This window comes from Lissotriton helveticus, chromosome 3_2 (genome assembly GCF_964261635.1).
Source record: "Lissotriton helveticus chromosome 3_2, aLisHel1.1, whole genome shotgun sequence".
Classification (NCBI taxonomy): domain Eukaryota; kingdom Metazoa; phylum Chordata; class Amphibia; order Caudata; family Salamandridae; genus Lissotriton; species Lissotriton helveticus.
The window spans coordinates 485,859,040-485,879,909 of record NC_136062.1 but is presented as its reverse complement, the minus strand read 5'-3'; the positions used below and the strand labels follow the sequence as shown (position 1 = coordinate 485,879,909).

Below are 20,870 nucleotides of genomic sequence, written 5' to 3'. Positions count from 1 at the left end.
TCTGGGCATCCCCAGCGCACTTAGGGCGGCAATTGCAAAAAAGAACAAGTGATGGACTGAATGTGGATCAATGTCACACACTCCCCCAGTCAAAAGATCTGGGCCCAAATCCATCGTTTTTTTGCACTCCACACCACCCTGGGTCAGATAATGGCTTTATGAAAATCAGCTCTGACCCTGTTGCCCCATGGGAACAGTCCAGTCCGAACTACAACAGCCATATCTTTCCCAGACCGGAATCAAGCATCCGAGGACCGGACCGGTTTCGAGGTAACACCTCTCTTCAGCCCGGCTAGCTTGACTCCAAGTGGTGTGGAGTGCCTGGGACCCACGTCTGGGCATCCCCAGCGCACTTAGGGCGGCAATTGCAAAAAAGAACAAGTGATGGACTGAATGTGGATCAATGTCACACACTCCCCCAGTCAAAAGATCTGGGCCCAAATCCATCGTTTTTTTGCACTCCACACCACCCTGGGTCAGATAATGGCTTTATGCTTTACTTTCATGTGCCCCGAGGCAAAGGGGCACATGAAAGTGCTGCCCTGAGGCAAAGGGGCGCATGAAAGTGCGGCACTGAGGCAAAGGGGCGCATGGAAGTGCTGCACTGGGTCAAAGGGGCACATGAAAGTGCTGCCCTGAGGCAAAGGGGCACATGAAAGTGCTGCCCTGAGGCAAAGGGGCACATGAAAGTGCTGCCCTGAGGCAAAGAGCCACATGAAAGTGCTGCTCTGAGGCAAAGGGGCACATGAAAGTGCTGCCCTGAGGCAAAGGGGCACATGAAAGTGCTGCCCTGAGGCAAAGGGGCACATGAAAGTGCTGCCCTGAGGCAAAGGGGCACATGAAAGTGCTGCCCTGAGGCAAAGAGCCACATGAAAGTGCTGCCCTGAGGCAAAGAGCCACATGAAAGTGCTGCTGTGAGGCAAAGGGGCACATGAAAGTGCTGCCCTGAGGCAAAGGGGCACATGAAAGTGCTGCCCTGAGGCAAAGGGGCACATGAAAGTGCTGCCCTGAGGCAAAGGGGCACATGAAAGTGCTGCCCTGAGGCAAAGAGCCACATGAAAGGGCTGCACTGAGGCAAAGGGGCGCATGAAAGTGCGGCACCGAGGCAAAGGGGCGCATGAAAGTGCTGCACCGAGGCAAAGGGGCGCACTGTGAGGCTTTCTGTCCCGTTACTGAGGTAGAGAGTCCCAGAAAGGAGCTGCCTTTGACCCGGAGTATTGAGATTAAGAGGTCCCACAAAGTAGCACTCACCGTCCCTGGGTGTTGAGAGAAGAAGCCGTGAACGGGCTGTCCTGGGACTGCGCTGAGTGGCTGATGCTCTCCTGGGTGTCGAGGCATCAGGCCTGCCTTGGGTCTAGGACCAGGGGCAGCATGGCAAGAGGAGAGGAGGTGGAGAGGGGTTGTGTCACTGCGAGCCAGGTAGGAGACCCTAAAGGGGTAACGGGCCATCCACTGTATTCAAGCAGTGGTACCTATTTGAAAGCTGTGTTGTCAGCTGTGCACAGAGACTGCAAGAGCAGTGGTATCTTGTTAGGTGTGCAATGTGCATGCGGTGAGCAGGGCTAGTATTTGTGTTTTAGACGTGACGAGTAGACGTGAGTCGGGGCAGGGTCACTGCGTGCTGTAGAAGGTACTGGCAGGCTGGCATGGTGCGGAATGGGGATCCGTACCTTTCAATTTTAGAAGGTAGAGGCAAGGAGTGCCAGGTGGGACAGGTGAGGTATCTCTGTGTTAGAATGTGTCAGTAGGCAAGCATTGGTTGAGTCCGGTGCAGTGTGTTTGTATTTTAAATGATAAGCTAGGCATGCACGCCCTGGCCCAGGGGCTGTTTCTGTGCACTAGAGGTACGTGTAGACTGCAAACACTGTCTATGTTTCTGATAGATACTTCTAACCACAGATTCCGCACTTACAGAAAGTTTCCCCGGTGCCAGGCTGGATCTGGAAACTTTTCAGAAATGCTTCTGCACGCCAGCAGGTGTCGCAGTGCCACTCCTCCTTGACCATCCCGCATATAAGCTCCACCCACGCACGCTGACGTTTGTTCCTTTGTGTCTGCCCCTTCAGATGCTTTCCTGGTGTTCTGCATTTCATCTGTCTTTCCAACATCATCTAACATAAAATCCAGTGAGCAAGGGAGCAATGTTTCCTCCTAAAACTACTGGCCTCATACCTTGCCGAGACTGTTGGAAACAGATGCGGGTGACGGATTTCCTCGAACTGTCTCGAGTGCTTGGGCTCGAGGCACCACTCGAAGTTATTCAACAAGTTAGCCCTCATGCAACTCATGCACCGTGGAGAAGTGTGGCTCAATGGTTAGAGCGGCAGACCCTGATGCAGAGGTCTAGCCCGGGACCAGGGTTCAATTCCCGCCTCGGCAGGACTTGGGCTCAATTTTCCCGGACTTGATCATTCTTGCCTCGGTGCCTATTCTAATCATGGGTCCCACTCTGCAACTCTGGGCAGAGCTCTAAAGCCAACAAGGTCACCCACGCATTAAGACAACTTAGCCAGAACCTGACTAGCCCTTCCGTCAGCCCCATCCTGATAGCGCTTAGAGCAAAACTCCTTCCAGCAATCAGCTATGGCCATTTAGCCTTCCGCGGGAAACTGGAGACTCTTCTCAATCTAGCCCAAGCTAAGGCATATAAATCGGTGCTACAAATACCAAAGTCGGCAAGAAAAACTAGGCTAAGACTGGAGCTTGGAGTTGCAAGACCAGACCTGATATGTCAGGGGGAGATTATAAAGCTATATTTAAGAATTTTAAGGGCTCCGGACAACTCTTTAAAAAATCATTTGAGATCTATCTTCGAGTGGCCAGGCTCGGAATGGCACACAAGGCTGGGAATGGCAATACGTGTCTTGAAGATCGATGAAGAATCTATGTCGCGGCAGGACATCCCCCTGAGCGCATGGAAGAAAGCCATCAATAGACAAGTGCGCGAAATTTCCTTCGACCTTGACTACAAATCTCTTCGCCGAAGCCCGCATTTTGTCTCACTAAATGATTCATACAGGGCAGGAACAGCACAACCCTACTTAAGTGAGTCCCTCACAACTCAAACCAGAAGTAAAATTTTATATATGAGGCTGACCATGCTGGGGATAGCTGATTTCAATCCAGTTTGGGCTCGAAAAGGGGATTCCACAACTTGCAGATTGTGCAGTTACAAGAAGGAATCCTGGCTGCACCTTCTCTGTTGCTGCCCTACCCTTAACAATGATCGCCGGCGACTACTGCGCCCAATTTGCCTCAGCAAGAATATAAAGTCTTGCAGCGAAGCATCAGCATTATGTCTATCTAACACCAGCACAATGATCTTGGCAAGACTGGCGAAATTCATCCACCAAATCAGGCTGGCCCTAAAAGCTGTGGGCCACAGCGGACGGGATTCATTCACGCAGCAGCACTGACCATGTCCCATTTGCACGCCCCCTTCCAAGAATGCAACGCACCTAGTAAGATAGTTAATGCACCACTGAGAGTAGCTTTTGAGCTTACCTGCAACAGACCTACTTCAAGGCATATAAGTTGGGGAATGGACAATCATGCGGGACTCAGTCATTTGAACAAAATAATTCATGCAAGCAAATGATGTAACCAATCACAGTCCTGATTTTAGCATTAGCTTTTAACTTTAGCTTTTTAAGTATCTATTCTTTTTATATACAAGAAATTGCCTCATTGTTGATTTTACTGTAATGATTTTAATTAATTATACAGTCAATAAAAGAAATTGTCAAAAAAACTCTGGGCAACAGCCTGCTTAATCTCCACAACGGCTCCCACAATGCTAGGATGCCTGGCCTCCACCTTGGGGGTGCCCAGGAGTGGGCACTTCACTAGGAAAAGCCAGGAAGGGTTCCACAGCGGTATTCGTACAAGCGCCGAGATAGATACCCCAGTTGGGGTCGATTTGTGCGCTATACAAGTACACTACATTTACATTTACATTTAAACTGATAGGTGAACCAGAACCAGGGAGCGAAGTTATACGTCGACGAGCACTAGAAGTCCCGTGCCTTGATGGCATGGTCACACTCCAAGTGGAAGGCAAGGAGCGGCTTCCGTTCCTGCGGTCGTTCAAGTGAGATTCCAGTTTTGCAGTCAAACTCCTTTAATAATGTGATTTTAGGGGTGAAAGGTCCCAATCCCTTACTGGCCGAACATTGAGAGAAAATTCCTGTGCTGGTGCTTGCCCTTTACAGGGGGATAACCCTAACCCCCTAATCTGGATAAGGTTCAACAGGGTTGTAAGAGGAAGGAGATTTTATCTTCTTTTCTAGGAAAAAATTCCAATCAAACCATAGTTCATTTTGTAACGTGTTTATGATGGTGTTGTCATTCTATCCGTAAGATTGAGTGAGATAGCAAAACTGACAGCCAACACGTGTTTTGCAAGACTGATGAATAGAGCTTCCACTCCTGCGGCATTGACGCCCGTTATTTAGAGCATCGAGAAGGACCTTAAATGCTACCTAGACTACGAATCTATCCATTACCCTCAATACGCCCTGAAGAAGCCCCAGGCCGGATGGCCGTGTAAGGGGTGAAACACGTGTTGGCTGTCAGTTTTGCTACCTCACTTCCCCAGATCGACCCAGGGGGCTACAAATTCCTGGGCCATCGGGATGCTGCAACAGATCTAATCCGAAGCCATGTTATGCGAATATTTGGCACTCTTCCGGCTCCATCTGATGTGCCTTCAGACCCCAAGGATCCGTAAGAACTGCCAATCGGGTTATTCCCAGCAGACCTGTATGTGGCACCGACCGACCCCGTAAGGTCTGTCAGGAGCGCCCTACCAGGTCAGACGTCCATCCTGGCACCATGATCTGTGTCAGTCCACCCCTTGTTGATGCCAGCACCGCCGGTGAGGGATCCGATGCCGCTTCTAATGTCTGAATATCAATCGCCTTCAGCACAATCTCGAACGATGTCATACTACAAAATCACAAACGCGCAACCGGTCCCCAAACAGCCCAATTAAATACTGTTTCTCTTCAGGCACAGACTCCCGGCGTCTCTCCGTTGTCTTCTTAGCGCAGGTTCTGATCAAAGTTTGCCACCACTCGGAGGTGATGATGGTGGAGATGGGGAGGTTGTACCCCTGCTCTATCTTCATGGACTTTAACAGGCCCCTGGGCTTCAATACCTCCTCAATACAGAGTTGAATCTGCCATTTGGCCCTCCAACGGGAAAGAATGACTCATTTGCAGGGGCAATTGGACCTGGAGCTGAGGTCCTGAACATACAACTACATTCCAGGGAGGTTAATACAAATGTCATTATGGAAGTCTTGCAGTCTTGGCCAGCCACATCTGAGCCCTGGCTCCTTTTCAATGAGGCCCACAATGTTTGACTTTAATGGGCTCCTGGTTGAACCTCTTTTCTTGCCTGCCCGTGAATAGGCAGGCGTCGCAGCACAAAAAGAGACACAGAAACAAACACAAAGAGAGGCACAAAAAGAGACAGAGAAGAGACTCAAGAGGAGACAACAAAAGGGGCACAAAAAGAGACACAAAAACGAACACAAAAATGAACCACAGAAAGACGCAAAAGGAGGAGTAAAAAGAGACACAAAAAGAAACACAAAAGGAACACAAAAAGAAACACAAAAAGAACCACAAAAGGAGGCACAAAAAAAGACACAAAAAGAAACGCAAAAGGAGGCGTAAAAAGACACAAAAAGAGACAAAAAAGAAACACAAAAAGAAACACAAAAAGAAACACAAAAAGAGACGCAAAAAGAAACACAAAAAGAAACGGAAACACAAAAAGAAACACAAGAAGAGACACAAAAGGAGGCACATAAGAAGGCAGGTGGTCAGACCGATGCCTGGTGACCTGAAATTCCCCACAAAGCCAGCCAGGTGACCCCTAACGCCCCCAGGTAGAGAGTCTAGGAGGATTGAGGGGTTTGTAAAATGAGTGCTCTCTTCAGCCAGCATGACCTTGGGGTCTGTCTGTGCAGGTTGTTCGGCATAGATACTCACACCCCCTGGGACTTGGCTAGCGAGATCTTCCCACAGTCCCTGAACACCTTAGGGCATCACTGGCTCAAACCATTGAAGGTGGTCCTGGTGCGGCCGAATATGTGATTTGTGCCGCCTTGATACTACTGATTGTCCAGGAAGGGGATTTGGCACTAGTGTGGTGCTCTGACACCACGCGTGGATGCACTCCACAGGATTCTCTGGAGACATACAGGCTGCTCTCATGAATACGTCTTTCGATGGCTTATACCTTTTTGGCAACAAAGTCAACTCTGCTTTAAAGAAAATAGGGCCAACGTATGTTCTCTGAGTATCTTCACCCCTGACAAACAATTGCCTCAACAATTCCAGAAATGTAAAGGCTAGTCTAGGAGGCTGCTGTATAGGCTGCAGCAGTCTTTTCGAGGCTGGTGGCGAGGATCAGGCGGACGACATGCAGGCGATCAAGGGCACCAGTCTTCCCAATTCACTTCCCCTATGGCAGCAGTTGTCAAACCCCCTTAACTAGCAATTAATGGTTCACATTCAGCATTTTCTTCCCAGGGCGGTGATTCATAACGTCCAAAAGTGGGTACTCCAAATTGTTCAGCATCGCTGTTTTCTACCTTTCATTTTTGCCCTCCCCACCCCATCAGAGCAAATCTCAGGGGAACATCTGTTTATTCTGCCATCAAAAGGGTTCCAGACTTGGAAATAGGAGAGGGTCACTGGTCTCGCTATTTCCTCATACTAAAGAAAGACTGGGGTCTTCAGCCCATCTTAGATCTTTCTCTTCTGAATGCCTTCTGGAGGAAGGACCAATTCAAAATGCTCACGTTAGCCCAGATTCTGACTGTCCTGAACCTAAGCGACTAGATGGTGTCCATGGGCCCGATTCACAGAACTAACTTAAGACAAAATCCTAAACTTACTAGTTTTGGTATTCACAGAAGGCACTTAGTAGTAGTAAAGTGAGGCTTTTGTCTTTAGTTTGACTTAAGACAGACTTAAGACAGACTTAAGACAGTCTTAAGACAAACTTAAGACACATGTAAGACAAAGGTAAGACAAACGTAAGACAAACGTAAGACAAACTTAAGACAAAATCCTAACTTCTGTGAATACCAAAAGTAGTAAGTTTAGGATTTTGTCCTAAGTTAGTTCTGTGAATCGGGCCCAATGGCCCTGCAGGACGTGTATTGTTATATGCCCATCCTGCAGTGCCACAGCCATTACCCTCGATTCAGAGTTGGGCAGGTGCATTTTCAGTTTGCCAAACTCCACTTTGACATCACCAGCACCCCTCGGGGGTTCACGAAAGTGTTGGTGGTAAGTTGTTAAGACATTATTAGTATGGGGTATATTAATAAAAGACAAATTCAATTGTGAAGGAATGTATTCCTGATTCTGTGTTTTATTTGTTCTTGCAGAATAATACTGGTATAGCCAACACATGTTTCACCCTATAAAGGCATGCATGCCTTTTTCAAGGCTGTGTTCTCCACAAGTAGATTTAATAGCATACATTAGGTATCTTTAGTCACAGAGAAGACAAACGTCTGGAATATAGCTTCCAGTAAACGTCGTTGTTCTCTCTAATCAGTCACTTCATTCCATTTCACAACCTTTTGACTCACGAATGGTGCCCGCACCCGGCACGGGGCATCTTCCAGCCTAAAGGAGAACTTTGGCTTGAACTTTTTGCCAGCATTGAAAACACACAGTTTTGCTTGCTGGAAGGTCAGTTCACCTGTTCGGTCCTGCAGGACATTTTGGTCTGAGTCCAATGCACAGATCCTCCCCTTTGAGTAGATATTGCTTTGGTATCTACTCTAAATCTGCAGTTAGAAGTCTATCGGTTGGACAAGTTACTTATCTTCGGTAACGCTTTTTCTGGTGGATACTTTACCTCACTGCAGATTCTTCAACACCCTCCCCCGTTCTGTTGAATAGCCACTTTTTAACATGTAAAAAGGTCCCAAGTTCCGCAAACTGGTACAGATGATTGCGTCATTCTCCGAGTCGTACAGCATCGAAAGAGTCAAGCAAGAAACTGATGTCAGTGGCATGGGTGGTGCTTATAGGAGACTCTGCTCCAGGGTGGTATGGTCTAGAGCAAGGGTGGCATGGAGCAAGTGCGGCACCTCTTGGCGGCCTCCAGGAGAATTGCTGAATTCTTTCCAGATCCAGTCTGGCACCAGAGGCTTATTCTAGAAGATGAGGAATCTGTGGTTGGAGTATCCACCAGAAAGAGTGTTACAGGAGGTAACCTGTTCTTTGGAAGGTACAAGTCGGCTTGAATGGGATTGTTCGGGCGTAGTTCTGTGTTTTAGAAGGCATGAGTAGGCATGCATGAAGTAGGGGCAGGGTCATTCTCTTTGTTTTAGAATGTTTTAGTAGATATTGGAAGGCATGCATGGTATTCATGCAGTATTTGGGATTTTAAAAGGTACAGATAGGCATGTGCGGTGTTGTCGAAGATGGAGTATTTTTGTATTTTAGAAGGTACAGGTAGACATGCATGGTGTTGATACAGTTTTTTTGTATTTTAGAAGGTATAGATAGACATGTATACTATGGTGCAGTATCTGTTCTAGAAGGTACGTATAGGCACATATGCTGTTGATGCAGATGCACTGGATGCGGGAAAGTGCAGCGTCTCTGTTTCACTGGTACAGGTTTGCATGCATGGGGTGCGGTAAGGTGCAGTATCCACGTGTTTTACAAGGTACAGGTAGGCCTGTGCAGAGTCGTGGCAGGATTGGTTACTTTTTGGTGTACAGGATTTTTAGATGCACTTCTGTTTGGGGGCAAGATGCCCTCCACTATCCTTTTCAATCGAAATTAACAGACTCACATGTTCACTTCTCAAATTCCACATTAAACTATACAAATATACTACCCAAATAACTGAATAACATATCCACTACTCAAATTCTTTCATTTTTTTTTTTTACTATACTAATTTTCAACAGTAATCCTTTATGGGTTCTGGAGTGACGTGCTACTCGCCAGAAAAGCGCTTCAAGTGCTATATGAATGCAAATCTTTCTTCCCCTTTTATCCATCCGCTATCCTTCTCACTCCAAGTAACTGACTAATATCCACCACTCAAATTACTTCATATTTCACCATATTAATTCACCACTAATCCTTTGTAGGCTTCCTGAATAGCGTGCTTCAACAAGCGCTACATAAATACAAACCTTTGTCCTCCTCTATCCTTCTGCTATCATTCCAAATCCAAATAACTGACTAACCTATCCACCACTTAAAATGTACTTGCATGTTTCACTATACTAATTCAACACTAATCCTCTATGGGTCCCGGAGTAGCGTGCTACTCGCCGAAAAAGCGCTTTGGCGCCTCGTCAGGGGTAGTAAGCGCTATATAAATGCAATTACAATACAATACAATTGGATAGGAGACAAATTTATCTTTCAGGGTTTTTGAGGCACTTGACAAGCCTCTATGGCATCAGTAGTGCCAACCCTGTGCTCGGCAGGGCCTCCATGCCAGTGTATCCTGTGTAATTCTTGTCTCTTCTTTTTTACTCTACAGCTTCTCACCCACCTTGTCGTTCCGGAGAATTCATGTGCAACAGTGGGTTGTGCATCAACGCGGGCTGGCGCTGTGATGGTGACTCTGACTGCGATGACCAATCGGATGAAAAGAACTGCAGTAAGTTTTTCATCACTTTCTATCCATGTAACGACGTTTGGCAGACCCCTAATGCTGGCTGCATAACCGCAGGGTGCCCTCAACACAAGCGACAACCAAGTCTGGAGGTTTCAAGGCTGCTGCTGACCTGCTGCTGTACATTGTCTGGCAATCTGTGGGGCGACAGGGATACTGCTGGGAGATGCTACAGTATTGGATCCTTCATAGCTTCACAAACTTTAATTATTCCCCAGCATCAGGCTGGGAACCCTCGGATGTCAATGTTGTAGCTGTGCAACTGGCATTGAAAACAAATGGGAAAACCTCTTTTTGTACTGCCACTCCAGTTCAGACTGATGCTACTGGTTTGTCGACACGGAGAGTGCGCTTAAGCTTGCTAATCAGACCTTTGTGCCTGTGCCCTGACCCTTAAATGTGTATGTTTGAGTGGCTTGTACCTAATTGGCACAAGCTAATATATTTGTAAGTCCCTAGTATACGGTACTAGGGGTACCCAGGGCCTATACGTTAGCGTGACCCTCTCAGGGCGAACAAAGCGATACCAAAGGGGACGATGGATGGAGCGTTTTAGCAAATCAAACACTCGCCTCCAGTCAAATGATCTGGGTTTAATCCATCATCATTCTTTAGCTCCATCATCCCCTTTGATATCGCTTTGTTTGCCCTAAGTTGGCAGGGTATGCCCAGACGTGAGTCCCTTGCTCACTGAGTCACTGGAGTCAAGCTATCCTGGCTGATGACGGCTGATTAGCCAGAAACCGGTCCCAGGATGCTTGTTTCCAGTCAAGGGAAGACATGGCTTGGCAGTTCGGGCTGGACTGTTCCCATGAGGCACAAGGTCAGACTGATTTGCATATGGCCATGTCTGAACTGGAGTGGCGGAGTGGGCTAAAGAATGGTGATGGATTAAACCCAGATCAGTTGACTGGGAGTGAGTGTTTGATTTGCTTAAGCGCTCTGTCCATCATCCCCTTTGGTATCGCTTTCCTCTCAGGGCCTATAGCACGTGTTGTGCCACCCTGAGTGGGGAAAGGTAAAACATGACGCCAACCCTGCCACAGCAACCTGGTACAGCAGTATATAACTGCCAACTTGACTTGCCATTCTAACCAATTGCAAAGCCCAAACTCCCTATTTAAGATGTGTGGGCTACCCTTATAGCAGGGCTAGTGAGCCCTAAGGCAGGGTGTGGCACATTAAAAGGTTGAACATGTGCCTAGCATGTTCCGGAAGTAAAAACCCACAAAATGTTGTTTTTACTGGGAGAGAAATTGGTAGCTCCATTGGCGAGTGCAGAGCTGCATGCTGACACCTCAGCTGTGCTAACTTCTGAATGGGATTACCAAATTTGGTACTTCAATGCATCAAATAACTTGTTACATTAAGCCCGACTTCGTGCGTGAAATTTATTTAACTTGTTGCCACATGCAAATTTCAGAAAGTTGCCACCCTGTCGCCCAGTTTTCTAGTGACCATTTGCTAAGGCGGCCACAAAACAGCTTTTTGCCCGCCTGGGGAGACAGGTCACTGGCTTTCAGGGTAGCTAACAATAGAGGCCTGTAGCTGGAGGAGGTGTTACCTCCTCCTGGCAGGAAGACCTCCTCCTGGCAGGAAGCCACATGAGGTGTTGGCCCAAAAGGCGAGCTTCAAAGGGTGAGCCGCCTTTGAAGGACAAATGGTGGACGCACTAGAGAGAGGCTGCTATCTGTTCTGGTAGAAAGGTCGGTGTTTGGGACTAAGTGGGTGAACCACTGACCAAACCTTTTTACAATGGATGTGTAATTCACAGGTAGCCACACCGCTAGGGCGGGCTACCGAGCTCCACACACCAAAAGGGGTCCAGCCATCTTGGGAGTGGGTAGTATAGAGCCCTCTGGGATAGCTAAATTCCACATTTCACAGGAAGTCGTCGTCATGTGGAAGGGAACCTAGTAGCCCATTGGCTAGTGACAACAACCTCCCCTGAGGGCAAGTTCTGGGCATAAAAGGGGCACAACTGGCACTTAGATCTCACTTGAATGGAGAAGAGGACAGAAGAAGGACTGCTCTGCTGACCCTGGGGATGGCGATGAAGCGGCTGCATCGAAGTTGGACTGCACCCGCTGCTCCTTGTGCTAGTGAAGAGAGGACTGTGCCTGCTGCACCGTGGGCTAGTGAAGAGAGGACTGTGCCTGCTGCACCTTGGGCTAGTGGAGGAAAGGACTGTGCTTGATGCACCTTGGGCTAGTGAAGAGAGGACTGCACCTGCTGCCCCTTGGGCTAGTGGAGGAAAGGAGTGTGCCTCTGGTGTCCGGCTCAAGGAGAAGTCATCCCCGAGCCCAGCTAGAGTCAGTTGGCTGGCTTCCTGTTCGCAGCACAGGGCGGCCAAAGCTGAAGAAGCCTGCCTGGGCGAGTTGCTAGCCCAGATCACCGGGACGTCACTCCTCTCCACACTCCGGTTCAGGAGACAGAGTCCTGGCTCTTAAAAGTTGCACATTTACACGAAATAAGCTCCCTGAGAATTTTGCAATTTATAGAGATATGTGATGTTTCCCACACACCACCAGGTGCCATGCTTCATCACAGGACAGTCCTCGCTCTCCGACACCTCTGTTTGATGGAGAGCGGGCCCGCACCGGGAGTCAGGAAGGGACCAATGTAGCATCCTAAAACAGTTTATTCGCTAGACATGACACTTGGTGATTAAAGTCAATCGTGGAGATTAGGGGAATTACGACTCCATCACCACTTACCGTCAACACGTTTCTGCCTTGTGGCTCAATTGAGTCAGTGGCTTTCATCAGGACGGGCATACAGAATCCTAATGAGGCAACTTGCTTTGCCTCCAAGCCAGAGTGACCTGTGTCTACCTCTTAACTAATCTCGCCTTCCAATACCCCAATGATGCATTTTCTATGCCCATGGAAGAAGGGCTCAAGGACCCCTGTAGTCACACTTTCGTTAAGGTGCGTCCCTTCCGGCGAGCCTAGGTGTGGTTGCTCCTTCCTCATATGTTGTGTTGGGAGGCCAGCTCACCCTTGAGACCCAAGAGCCTCTAGTTTGCTCCTTGGGGTACCTCCCGGGAGAGTGTGTTTATATCTCAAAAGTTGCACTCAAGTCTTTTGGACCCGGGGGAGTCATTGGAGTGCAGTTTGGTCACCCAGAAGGAAATATATTGCCAAAAGAGGGGAACCGCTGATACAGCTTTGCTCGGGGACCTGTAGTCGAGTGGTGACTAAACTTCTGCTGGACTAAAGAGGACTTCCAGGGATGTCGACCCGTGTGGCCAGTGTCACTCCACCAAGACCGTGGACCGAGGAGTGGCTCCCATCAACCACACAGCAGCTTCCGCATCCTGAATTCTCCCAAAGCCTTCTGAAGCAAGCGAGACCAGCAAAATGAAACCAATTACCTCTGACAATAAAAGGAAGAGGAGGAGAGTGAAAAACCCGCCTACCAATGCTAAGTAAGAGAAAGGAGAGTGACGAGTGTGCCGGCCAATGGTAAGGAATGGGTGGGCTCTAAGCCCCTTTTTAGATTTGTTTTATTTTAAGAACAAGAAACTTTCAAGAAACATCTCATTTGGTGTCTCAGGCGAGTCCTAAAAAGAAAGGAACAAGACTACGAAAGACAACACCGAACGCAACCACTAGAAGGTAGAATATTGCAGAGCAAATTAATCCATAAGATTGTTCTAGCTTCACAACTACACCTACCGGTAAGTAACCATTTTGTTTGCACTCACCCAGGATTGCCTGCTTTGGAAATTGCTGAATCTAAGCAAAACATAAGTGTTGTCAGTATATGCCATAGAGTCCAGGCTAAAAGAGCGTTTAAGTAGCAAAGGATCATTTCTTTTCATCGTCTATACCTACGACGCTATACTATCCTAAGTGGCACTTGGTGGTCCAATTTCATTGCATATATTCACAGAGGCCCGTGCAGACTAACCCTGCGATTGCTTTTCACTCCGTATTTGCATGGAGGCCTCGCGACTCATCAATTGATTTCAATCTAATTTTTCTTATTTTTCAGCCACTTCTATGTGTACCACAGACCAGTTCCGCTGTAAATCAGGACGCTGTGTCCGCCTCGCGTGGCGATGTGATGGCGAAGATGACTGCTCAGACAACAGTGATGAGGAAGGCTGTGAGAAGACGGGTAAGCCGGGCGTTACTTCGCTGCATGGGCTCTGGCTCGGAGTCCTTGTCGCCGGCGTGTAGGTCACCTCAAGGGTCCGCCTCGCCTTCTTGGATGCCAGGGCCCCTCCCCGTGGCCCTTTTTGGATGCAAAGTCCCAGTCTTCATGTCCTTTCAATGCAGGGGTTCATCCCCTCTCCCTTCTTGTCTGCAGGTACCAGTCACTGTGGCCCTCCGTGGATGCAGGGGTCTATCCCCATGGCTCTTTTTGACTGCCTGGGGCCAGTATCTAGTGCCCATATAGGATCCTCTTGTCTTGCTTGAGGCAGTTGTTCAGGATCCTCCTTGTCCTTGTCCGCGTAGACCATTTTTCTTGGGTTTTCTTCGTAGGCATGATTCCTTTCTCCAGGACCCTCTGTGGTTACATGAGTAGAGTTTCATGGTTCTCGATAGCACTAACCTGTCTCCAGGGCCTCCTTCCTCAGCATCCAAGGACCATTCCCAGGCACTCTTTGCTGCCTGAGAGCCATTAGGGGGCCCTACTCTGCTATTTGGTGTCCATTCCAAGGCTCTTCTCACATGCGTGTTGTGGCAGCCTCAAGGTATGGAGGTGGAAGGATATGCCTCCCATGATTAATGCCATTTCTTTCTCTCGCAGGACCCCCGCAGTGTGCCCCTGACCAGTTCATGTGCACGAATGGACGCTGCATCGGTCAGAGGAAGCTCTGCAATGGTGTCAACGACTGCACCGATGGCAGTGACGAGAGCCCCCACCAGAACTGTCGTATGTATTCTATCTGAGGGTGGGGGTGAGAAATGTGGGCTACTCGCATCCCTTACTGCTAAGCAGGCAGAGAGAAAGACCCCGGGTGAATTCACACGAAATGGTCCTGGGGGCCAGAGGAACTACTGGCACTATCAAAGATGGCAGAATGATTGAGGGAGGGCTTAGCACAAATTTACTCCACCAGTTATTGGGGTGACAGCATATGGATTTGGGGGACTGTTAAATCCATCTGTACTGGCATTGAGAGTGTAAGGGCACCCCCAGCTGGTGGAGACCCATGCAGATGGAGCGACTGTTACACCCATCAGTGAGTGGGGTTACCTAGAGTGTGCAGAGAGGCTGTTTAGGTCACCAAACATGGCGGAGTGATTGCCCGGGGCACAGGTGCCATTTACACCACCAACCAGTTGTGGGCGGATATGGGGGCTGACAGAGGGAGTGGCAGAGCTTATTGGGGACAAGAGGCTGCCTACTGAAGCAATCCATGGCAAAACAGTTGTGGAGTTTGGGGTGCTGTTTCTGCCACTAGCTGTATGTTTTAATACTACCACATTCCAAGGAGTTCATGTGGGACAGGGTGTACTGGAAGGTTGAGTAAATTATGTGGGAAGAAAAAGCAAATTATGCGGCATAATGTGGCACGTTTTGTAATAATATTACACCATTATTTCGTAATTTCTAAACTTGGTAACACTGTATGGGCGTGGGTTGCACCTCATTAGTACCAGTCTAATACCCAAATATAGCGTTAAGCAAAGAAAGGTAATCAGTCTAGTTTTGTAGAGGGCCTTCCACCATCTCACGACACGTGTCGCTGAATTTTTAGTAACTTTCGAACCTTTTGAACTATAAACACATTTTATTGTTTGTTAAAATCTGCAGATTATGTGGCATATGATTGAATTTTTTGGCAAATGCGGCAAATCTATAATTATGCGAAAATCGCCACGACCGCACAATCACCTAGTTCCAGTGGCCCTGCATATAATTTAGGCCTCTAGTGCTACATAAATTCAATGACCCGAATCCATCTCACTTTTGTATTGCTCTCCTCAGGACCACGGACGGGGCAGGAAAACTGCAACATGGACAATGGTGGTTGTGCTCAGAAGTGCCAAATGTTCCGGGCTGCAGTGCAGTGCACGTGCCATACTGGCTTCCGACTCATGGAAGACGGGCGGTCCTGCTTGGGTGAGGAGCCTGGAATGGACCTAGAGACACCGTAGGAGACAGCATGGAAGACAGAGGGCCTGATTTAGAGCTTGGCAGATGGGTTACTCTGTCCCAGTGGTGACGGATATCCTATCCGCCAAAATATCAATCCGATAGGATATAAAAGGAGTTTAAGGCAGGTGTGCTGTAGATACACATACTTTGCATATTCCGGCATCTAGTGTTTGGCTCAATTGATTACTTGTTGTTTTTTCTCCGAAAAGTTTTCTTTGAGTCACGAGGCTGTGTCACTCCTCGTATTGGTAATACTGTACATGGTCATCGACGCCATCTTCAGATTGGTTTTTTTCCGCCAACATGTTCGAATGTAGGATGTTGCGCTCTTGTACAATTCTCCATTGGAAGCTTATAGCTATCGACGGTATTGTCTCGATCAGCATCTTGTTACCTCCTATACTTAGACTCTACTTAGCGGATTTCGGCTCGTTCCCTCAGCCCAATGGCCGTGCCCAGCCAAGCAAAGCTTCTCCATTTCCAACACTCTCACAGAATTACCTGCTAATGGAAAGCACTTTGTTTAGTTTCTGTCCGAAGTGCCACTCCAAATACCCTCACACCCATCAATATCCTGTTTGTAACTTGTGCCACTTGTCCGAACATTGTCTTCCCTTATCTAGAGCAAACACATTCAATCTTTGCAAACAAAACACTCAAAAGACCCTAAATGTATTACATCAACTAGGGTTTACTGTCAATCTACAAAAATCTCCTCTACAACCAGCTGCTACTCAGCCGTACCTAGGGGCTATGCTCAACACCACTTTAGCATTAGTATACCCAAACACAGAAGGAATACACAACACAATACAATTAATTCAACAGTTTCAAACAGAAACTCATATTCATGCCAAAACATTTCTCAGACTTCTAGGCATGTTGCCATCTTGTATTCACATAGTTCCACATGCCAGACTAAATATGAGACCTCAACAACAATGTCTCTCTCAACAATGGACTCAATCACTAGGTCGACTTCACGATCTAGAGTTGGTAAACAGCCGGACATATCGCTCTCTGCAATGGTGGAATTCACTGAATCTATCGAAAGGATGGCCATTTCAGGACCCTGTTCCCCAAATAGCTCTAACAACAGATGCTTCCCAGATAGGTTGGGGAGCACTTCTCCACAACGTCACTATTCAAGGAGTGTGGACTCCAAACAAAAACATCTCCAATCAGTCACCTAGAGGTGCAAGATGTTCATCTAGCAATGAAAGCCTTTCTAATTCACCGACAGCACAAAGTTGTCCTAATTCGAACAGACAATATGACAACTATGCATTATTTACAAAAACAGGGGGGAATACTCTCTCCAGTTATCTCACATGGCCCAGGAAATATGGAGATTAGCAATGCACCCCAACATTCATCTCCTAGCAGACTACGTCCCAGGGACAAGCAATCATATTGTGGACTCTCTAAGCAGAATGCAGCAAGAGGTCCACGAGTAGGAGATTCACCACAATGTTCTTCAAACATAATTTCAAAAGAGGGTTTTTTTTAAAAAATAGACCTGTTTGCAACAAAAGAAAATGTGAAATGGCCACTTGCACAGGCAGATATTAACACCATCAATCCAAGGGCAATGCTCTGTGGGTGAATTGATCAGGGATATTTGCATACGCGTTCACTACTTCCACTTGTGGTAAGGAAACTCAGACAAACATCTCCCACCATGATACTAATAGCTCCCACGTGGGCTCCACAACCGTGGTTCTCAGCACTGTTAGAGCTATCTCTAGTTCCACACGTGAAGCTTCACCTGAACCCGGACCTTTTCACACAGAACCAAGGGACTCTAAGACATCCCACTCCCAAAGAAATTAATCTTGCGATTTGGCTACTGAAGTCTAGGAGTTGGATACTTATACTTACCTCGAGCCTGTATGAACATTCTTAAAGAGGCTCGTAAACTTGCCACAAGACATCAACCCTCTTCAGGCAAGGGTACAAACCATTATTCTTTATCTATTGCATTTACAAACTGCAGGGTTAGCACACACTTCTATAAAATTACATCATACCCGCAGAACAGGCAACACATCCATCTTTAAAATTCCAGTTATCAGAGCATTTATGGAGGGGCTTAAAAGGGTAATTCCGCCTAGAATTCCACCTGCTCCACCATGGAACTTAAACATTGTCCTAACAAGACTAATGTGTCCTCGTTTTGAACATTACACTGTTTTCAATTACAGTACCATTCATGGAAACCTGCTTTTTTAATTGCTATTACTTAGATGAGACAGTGAAATTCAGGTGCTAACTCTTAAAGAGCCTTCCTTTCAACTACATTGTGTAGTGCTCAGAACTAACCCTAAATTCCTACCAAAAACGGTTACTAATTTTCATATTGATCAATCCATTGATTTACCTGTTTTTTTCTGCAACCAGACGCAGTTGCCGAAAGGGCACTACACACATTAGATGTTAAAAGGACACTAATGTATTATATGGACTGGTCTAAATCATTTAGAAAAACCAAACCATTTTTTGTTGCCTTGTTTCAAAATCAAGCATTTCACAATGGATAGTTAAAGGAAGAGTCGCACAGTATCGTGACTTGAAGAAAACTTCTTGGAACAAAAACAACTTCTACTCATCCGAGGCCAACACAAGTTGGCGGACTCATGTAAGGCATGTGAATCTACAGCACTACATGTCAAGAACAGATGCTTACAGGGTAAGTAACATAATCCTTGTGTTTCGGCAGACGGGATATTATTCGCCTCTGCAACGGAGTCACCCATCCGCCAAGATCTAAATCAGGCGAGAGTGTGGCGGGATTGGGGACCAGGATTATGGGTCTTCCCAAGGCTCATGGATGTCTGCCACGCCTGCCAGGGGTGAAGGATGTCGACTAGGACGTGTAAGCGGGGCATTGAGGATAGTGCCCGCAGGCTGGAAAGAGGGTGGCAGTGTGCGAACAGGAGGTGCAGTTTTTCTTCTTCTTGCATGTAAGAGCTCAATCCGTTGGGGTGGACCATCCTATCATTTTTAAGCGCGTCTCCCTTACTTTTGTGGGAGGAGGGAAGGCTGTGACATGTTTTTGGGGCTAAGCTTGCCTCCCGTTTTGGGATGGAGTTTGTCCCTCTGCAGGGGTGGGGATCTTGTCTTTTCTTTTTGGACTTAGCCTGGCTCCTGTTTTGAGGTGCTGCCTGTCCATTGCTTTGAGGTGTAGTTTGCTTCAGGTCAGATCTTGTCCATGAATTTGGGGATAGAGACTTTATGATGTTGGACAGAGACTGCACTGTACATTGGGCTGGTACTTATGATTTTGGACAGAGACTGCCCTCTTTGATGTTGGCACTGTGGAATCTGCATTCCTGCCCCACAGCTGTGCTGATGTTTGTTGTATAAGTATAACTGTTGCCCATCTCTTCTCAGACATTGATGAGTGTGCGGAGGACGGACACTGCAGCCAGGGGTGCAGTAACACGGACGGGGGCTTCCAGTGCTGGTGCGAGCTGGGCTACGAACTGCGCCCAGACAAGCGCAGCTGCAAAGCTCTGGGTAAGGAACAACAGAAAGGTGCTCCACTCAGGAGCATGGGAGGAGCGCAGGCTTTGCAAGGGTTTATGCAGCTGGTGGACTTGAGGTCCTGTGGTTGGGATGAGCTTCGAATCGGAGGGGACACTGGAGTGAAGAGTCTCTGATCTGTTCTGCTCCCTAAAGCGCAGTTCACAAGGGGTCAAGTCAAAAGCATTTGTAGCGCGCACATATCACATCCAAGAGTCTCATGGCGCGTGCAGAACGGCTCTGACTAGAGGGCTGAAAAAGGCTTAATTCGTAAAAAGCCAGGTCTTCAAAAGCAACTATGTTCAGAGATGACACGGAGGTTAAGGGGCATTTCATTCCATGAGGCGGGTGCAAGGAAGGAAAAAGCGCGACGGCCATTTCTGGATGTTTGTATTCTTAACGGGGTGAGCAAGGATTCATTACTAGATCTTAGTTCTCTTCGAGGCAGATACCATGTTAACTTTGGGGACCAGTATTTTGGACCATTTCCATACATAGGTTTATGGACCAAACATAAGGTTTTAAAGAGGATTCGCTTTTTCACCAGGAACCAGTGCAGGCTCAGACAGGGGGCCGATGGGGATCCGCGCGGTAAGTTGAGGACTAGCCGGGCTGCAGTGTTCTGAAGGACCTGGAGCCTATTTAGATGGTGCTCGTTTATGGCTAGGAGCGCATTCCCGTAGTCCATTCTGTTTATGATTAAGCCCTGAACTAGGGGTTTCCGTGCCTCCACAGGGATCCACTTTAAGACCTTTCTTAAGCTTCGCATTAGCCCAAAGCAGGTGCCAGCGCTGTAATTGATTTGGTTCTTCATGGATAATTTATTATCCATGTAGAATCCTAAGTTCCGCACTGATTCCTTGGGCATTGGACAATTGCCCAGACTGGTTGGCCACCGGTCATGTGTCCAGTGTTCTGCAGCTTTACCAAAGAGCATAATCTCTGATTTGCTGCCGTTTAACTGAAGATGATTAACGCTCATCCATTTCTCCACCTGGATCATGCAATTTTTGAAACGCTGTTTTGTTTCATTGGGATCCGGACCCAGAGTGATTAAAATCTGGGTATCGTCGGCGTAGGACAGCACATCAAAGCCAAAAGCTCCGATCACTCTGGCCAATGGTGTCATATAGACATTAAAAAGCGTGGGACTCAAAATAGAGCCCTGCGGAACACCCATCATAACAGGCCTTTCATCTGCAATGTTTTTGCCAATTTGAACGGCTGTTACCCGATCGGATAAATAGCTGGTGAACCATTTTAGGGCGGTTCCTCTGACACCAACCTCCCAAAGCCGTTGAATTAAAATGCGATGGGAGATGGTGTCAAAGGCCGCAGACAGGTCAAGCAGGACGAGGATGGTTGGTTGGTGATTATCTAAATCCAATCTGATATTGTCAACAACCTCGACCAAAGCCGTCTCCGTACTGTGGGCAGCCCGAAAACCAGATTGGGAATGGTCCAAAAGCCCTTGGTCTTCGAGATGGCTCACAAGTTGTTTATTTACAAAAAATTCGAGCATTTTCCCAAAATATGGGAGTAATGAAATGGGC

The 20,870-nt window shown here is 47.5% G+C and overlaps 1 protein-coding gene across 8 annotated transcripts in view; it reads left to right on the top strand.

Annotated features, from left to right (window-relative positions):
• Positions 1 to 20,870, top strand: part of LRP4 (LDL receptor related protein 4) — a 356,895-nt gene that overhangs the window by 225,836 nt on the left and 110,189 nt on the right. For all 8 annotated transcript variants that reach the window (XM_078684435.1, XM_078684436.1, XM_078684434.1 and 5 more), the window contains exons 7-11: positions 9,541 to 9,660; positions 13,675 to 13,800; positions 14,437 to 14,562; positions 15,622 to 15,756; positions 19,186 to 19,311. In XM_078684435.1, coding sequence (XP_078540561.1) covers positions 9,541 to 9,660; positions 13,675 to 13,800; positions 14,437 to 14,562; positions 15,622 to 15,756; positions 19,186 to 19,311 — 633 coding nt within the window. The remainder of the gene's footprint in view (positions 1 to 9,540; positions 9,661 to 13,674; positions 13,801 to 14,436; positions 14,563 to 15,621; positions 15,757 to 19,185; positions 19,312 to 20,870) is intronic.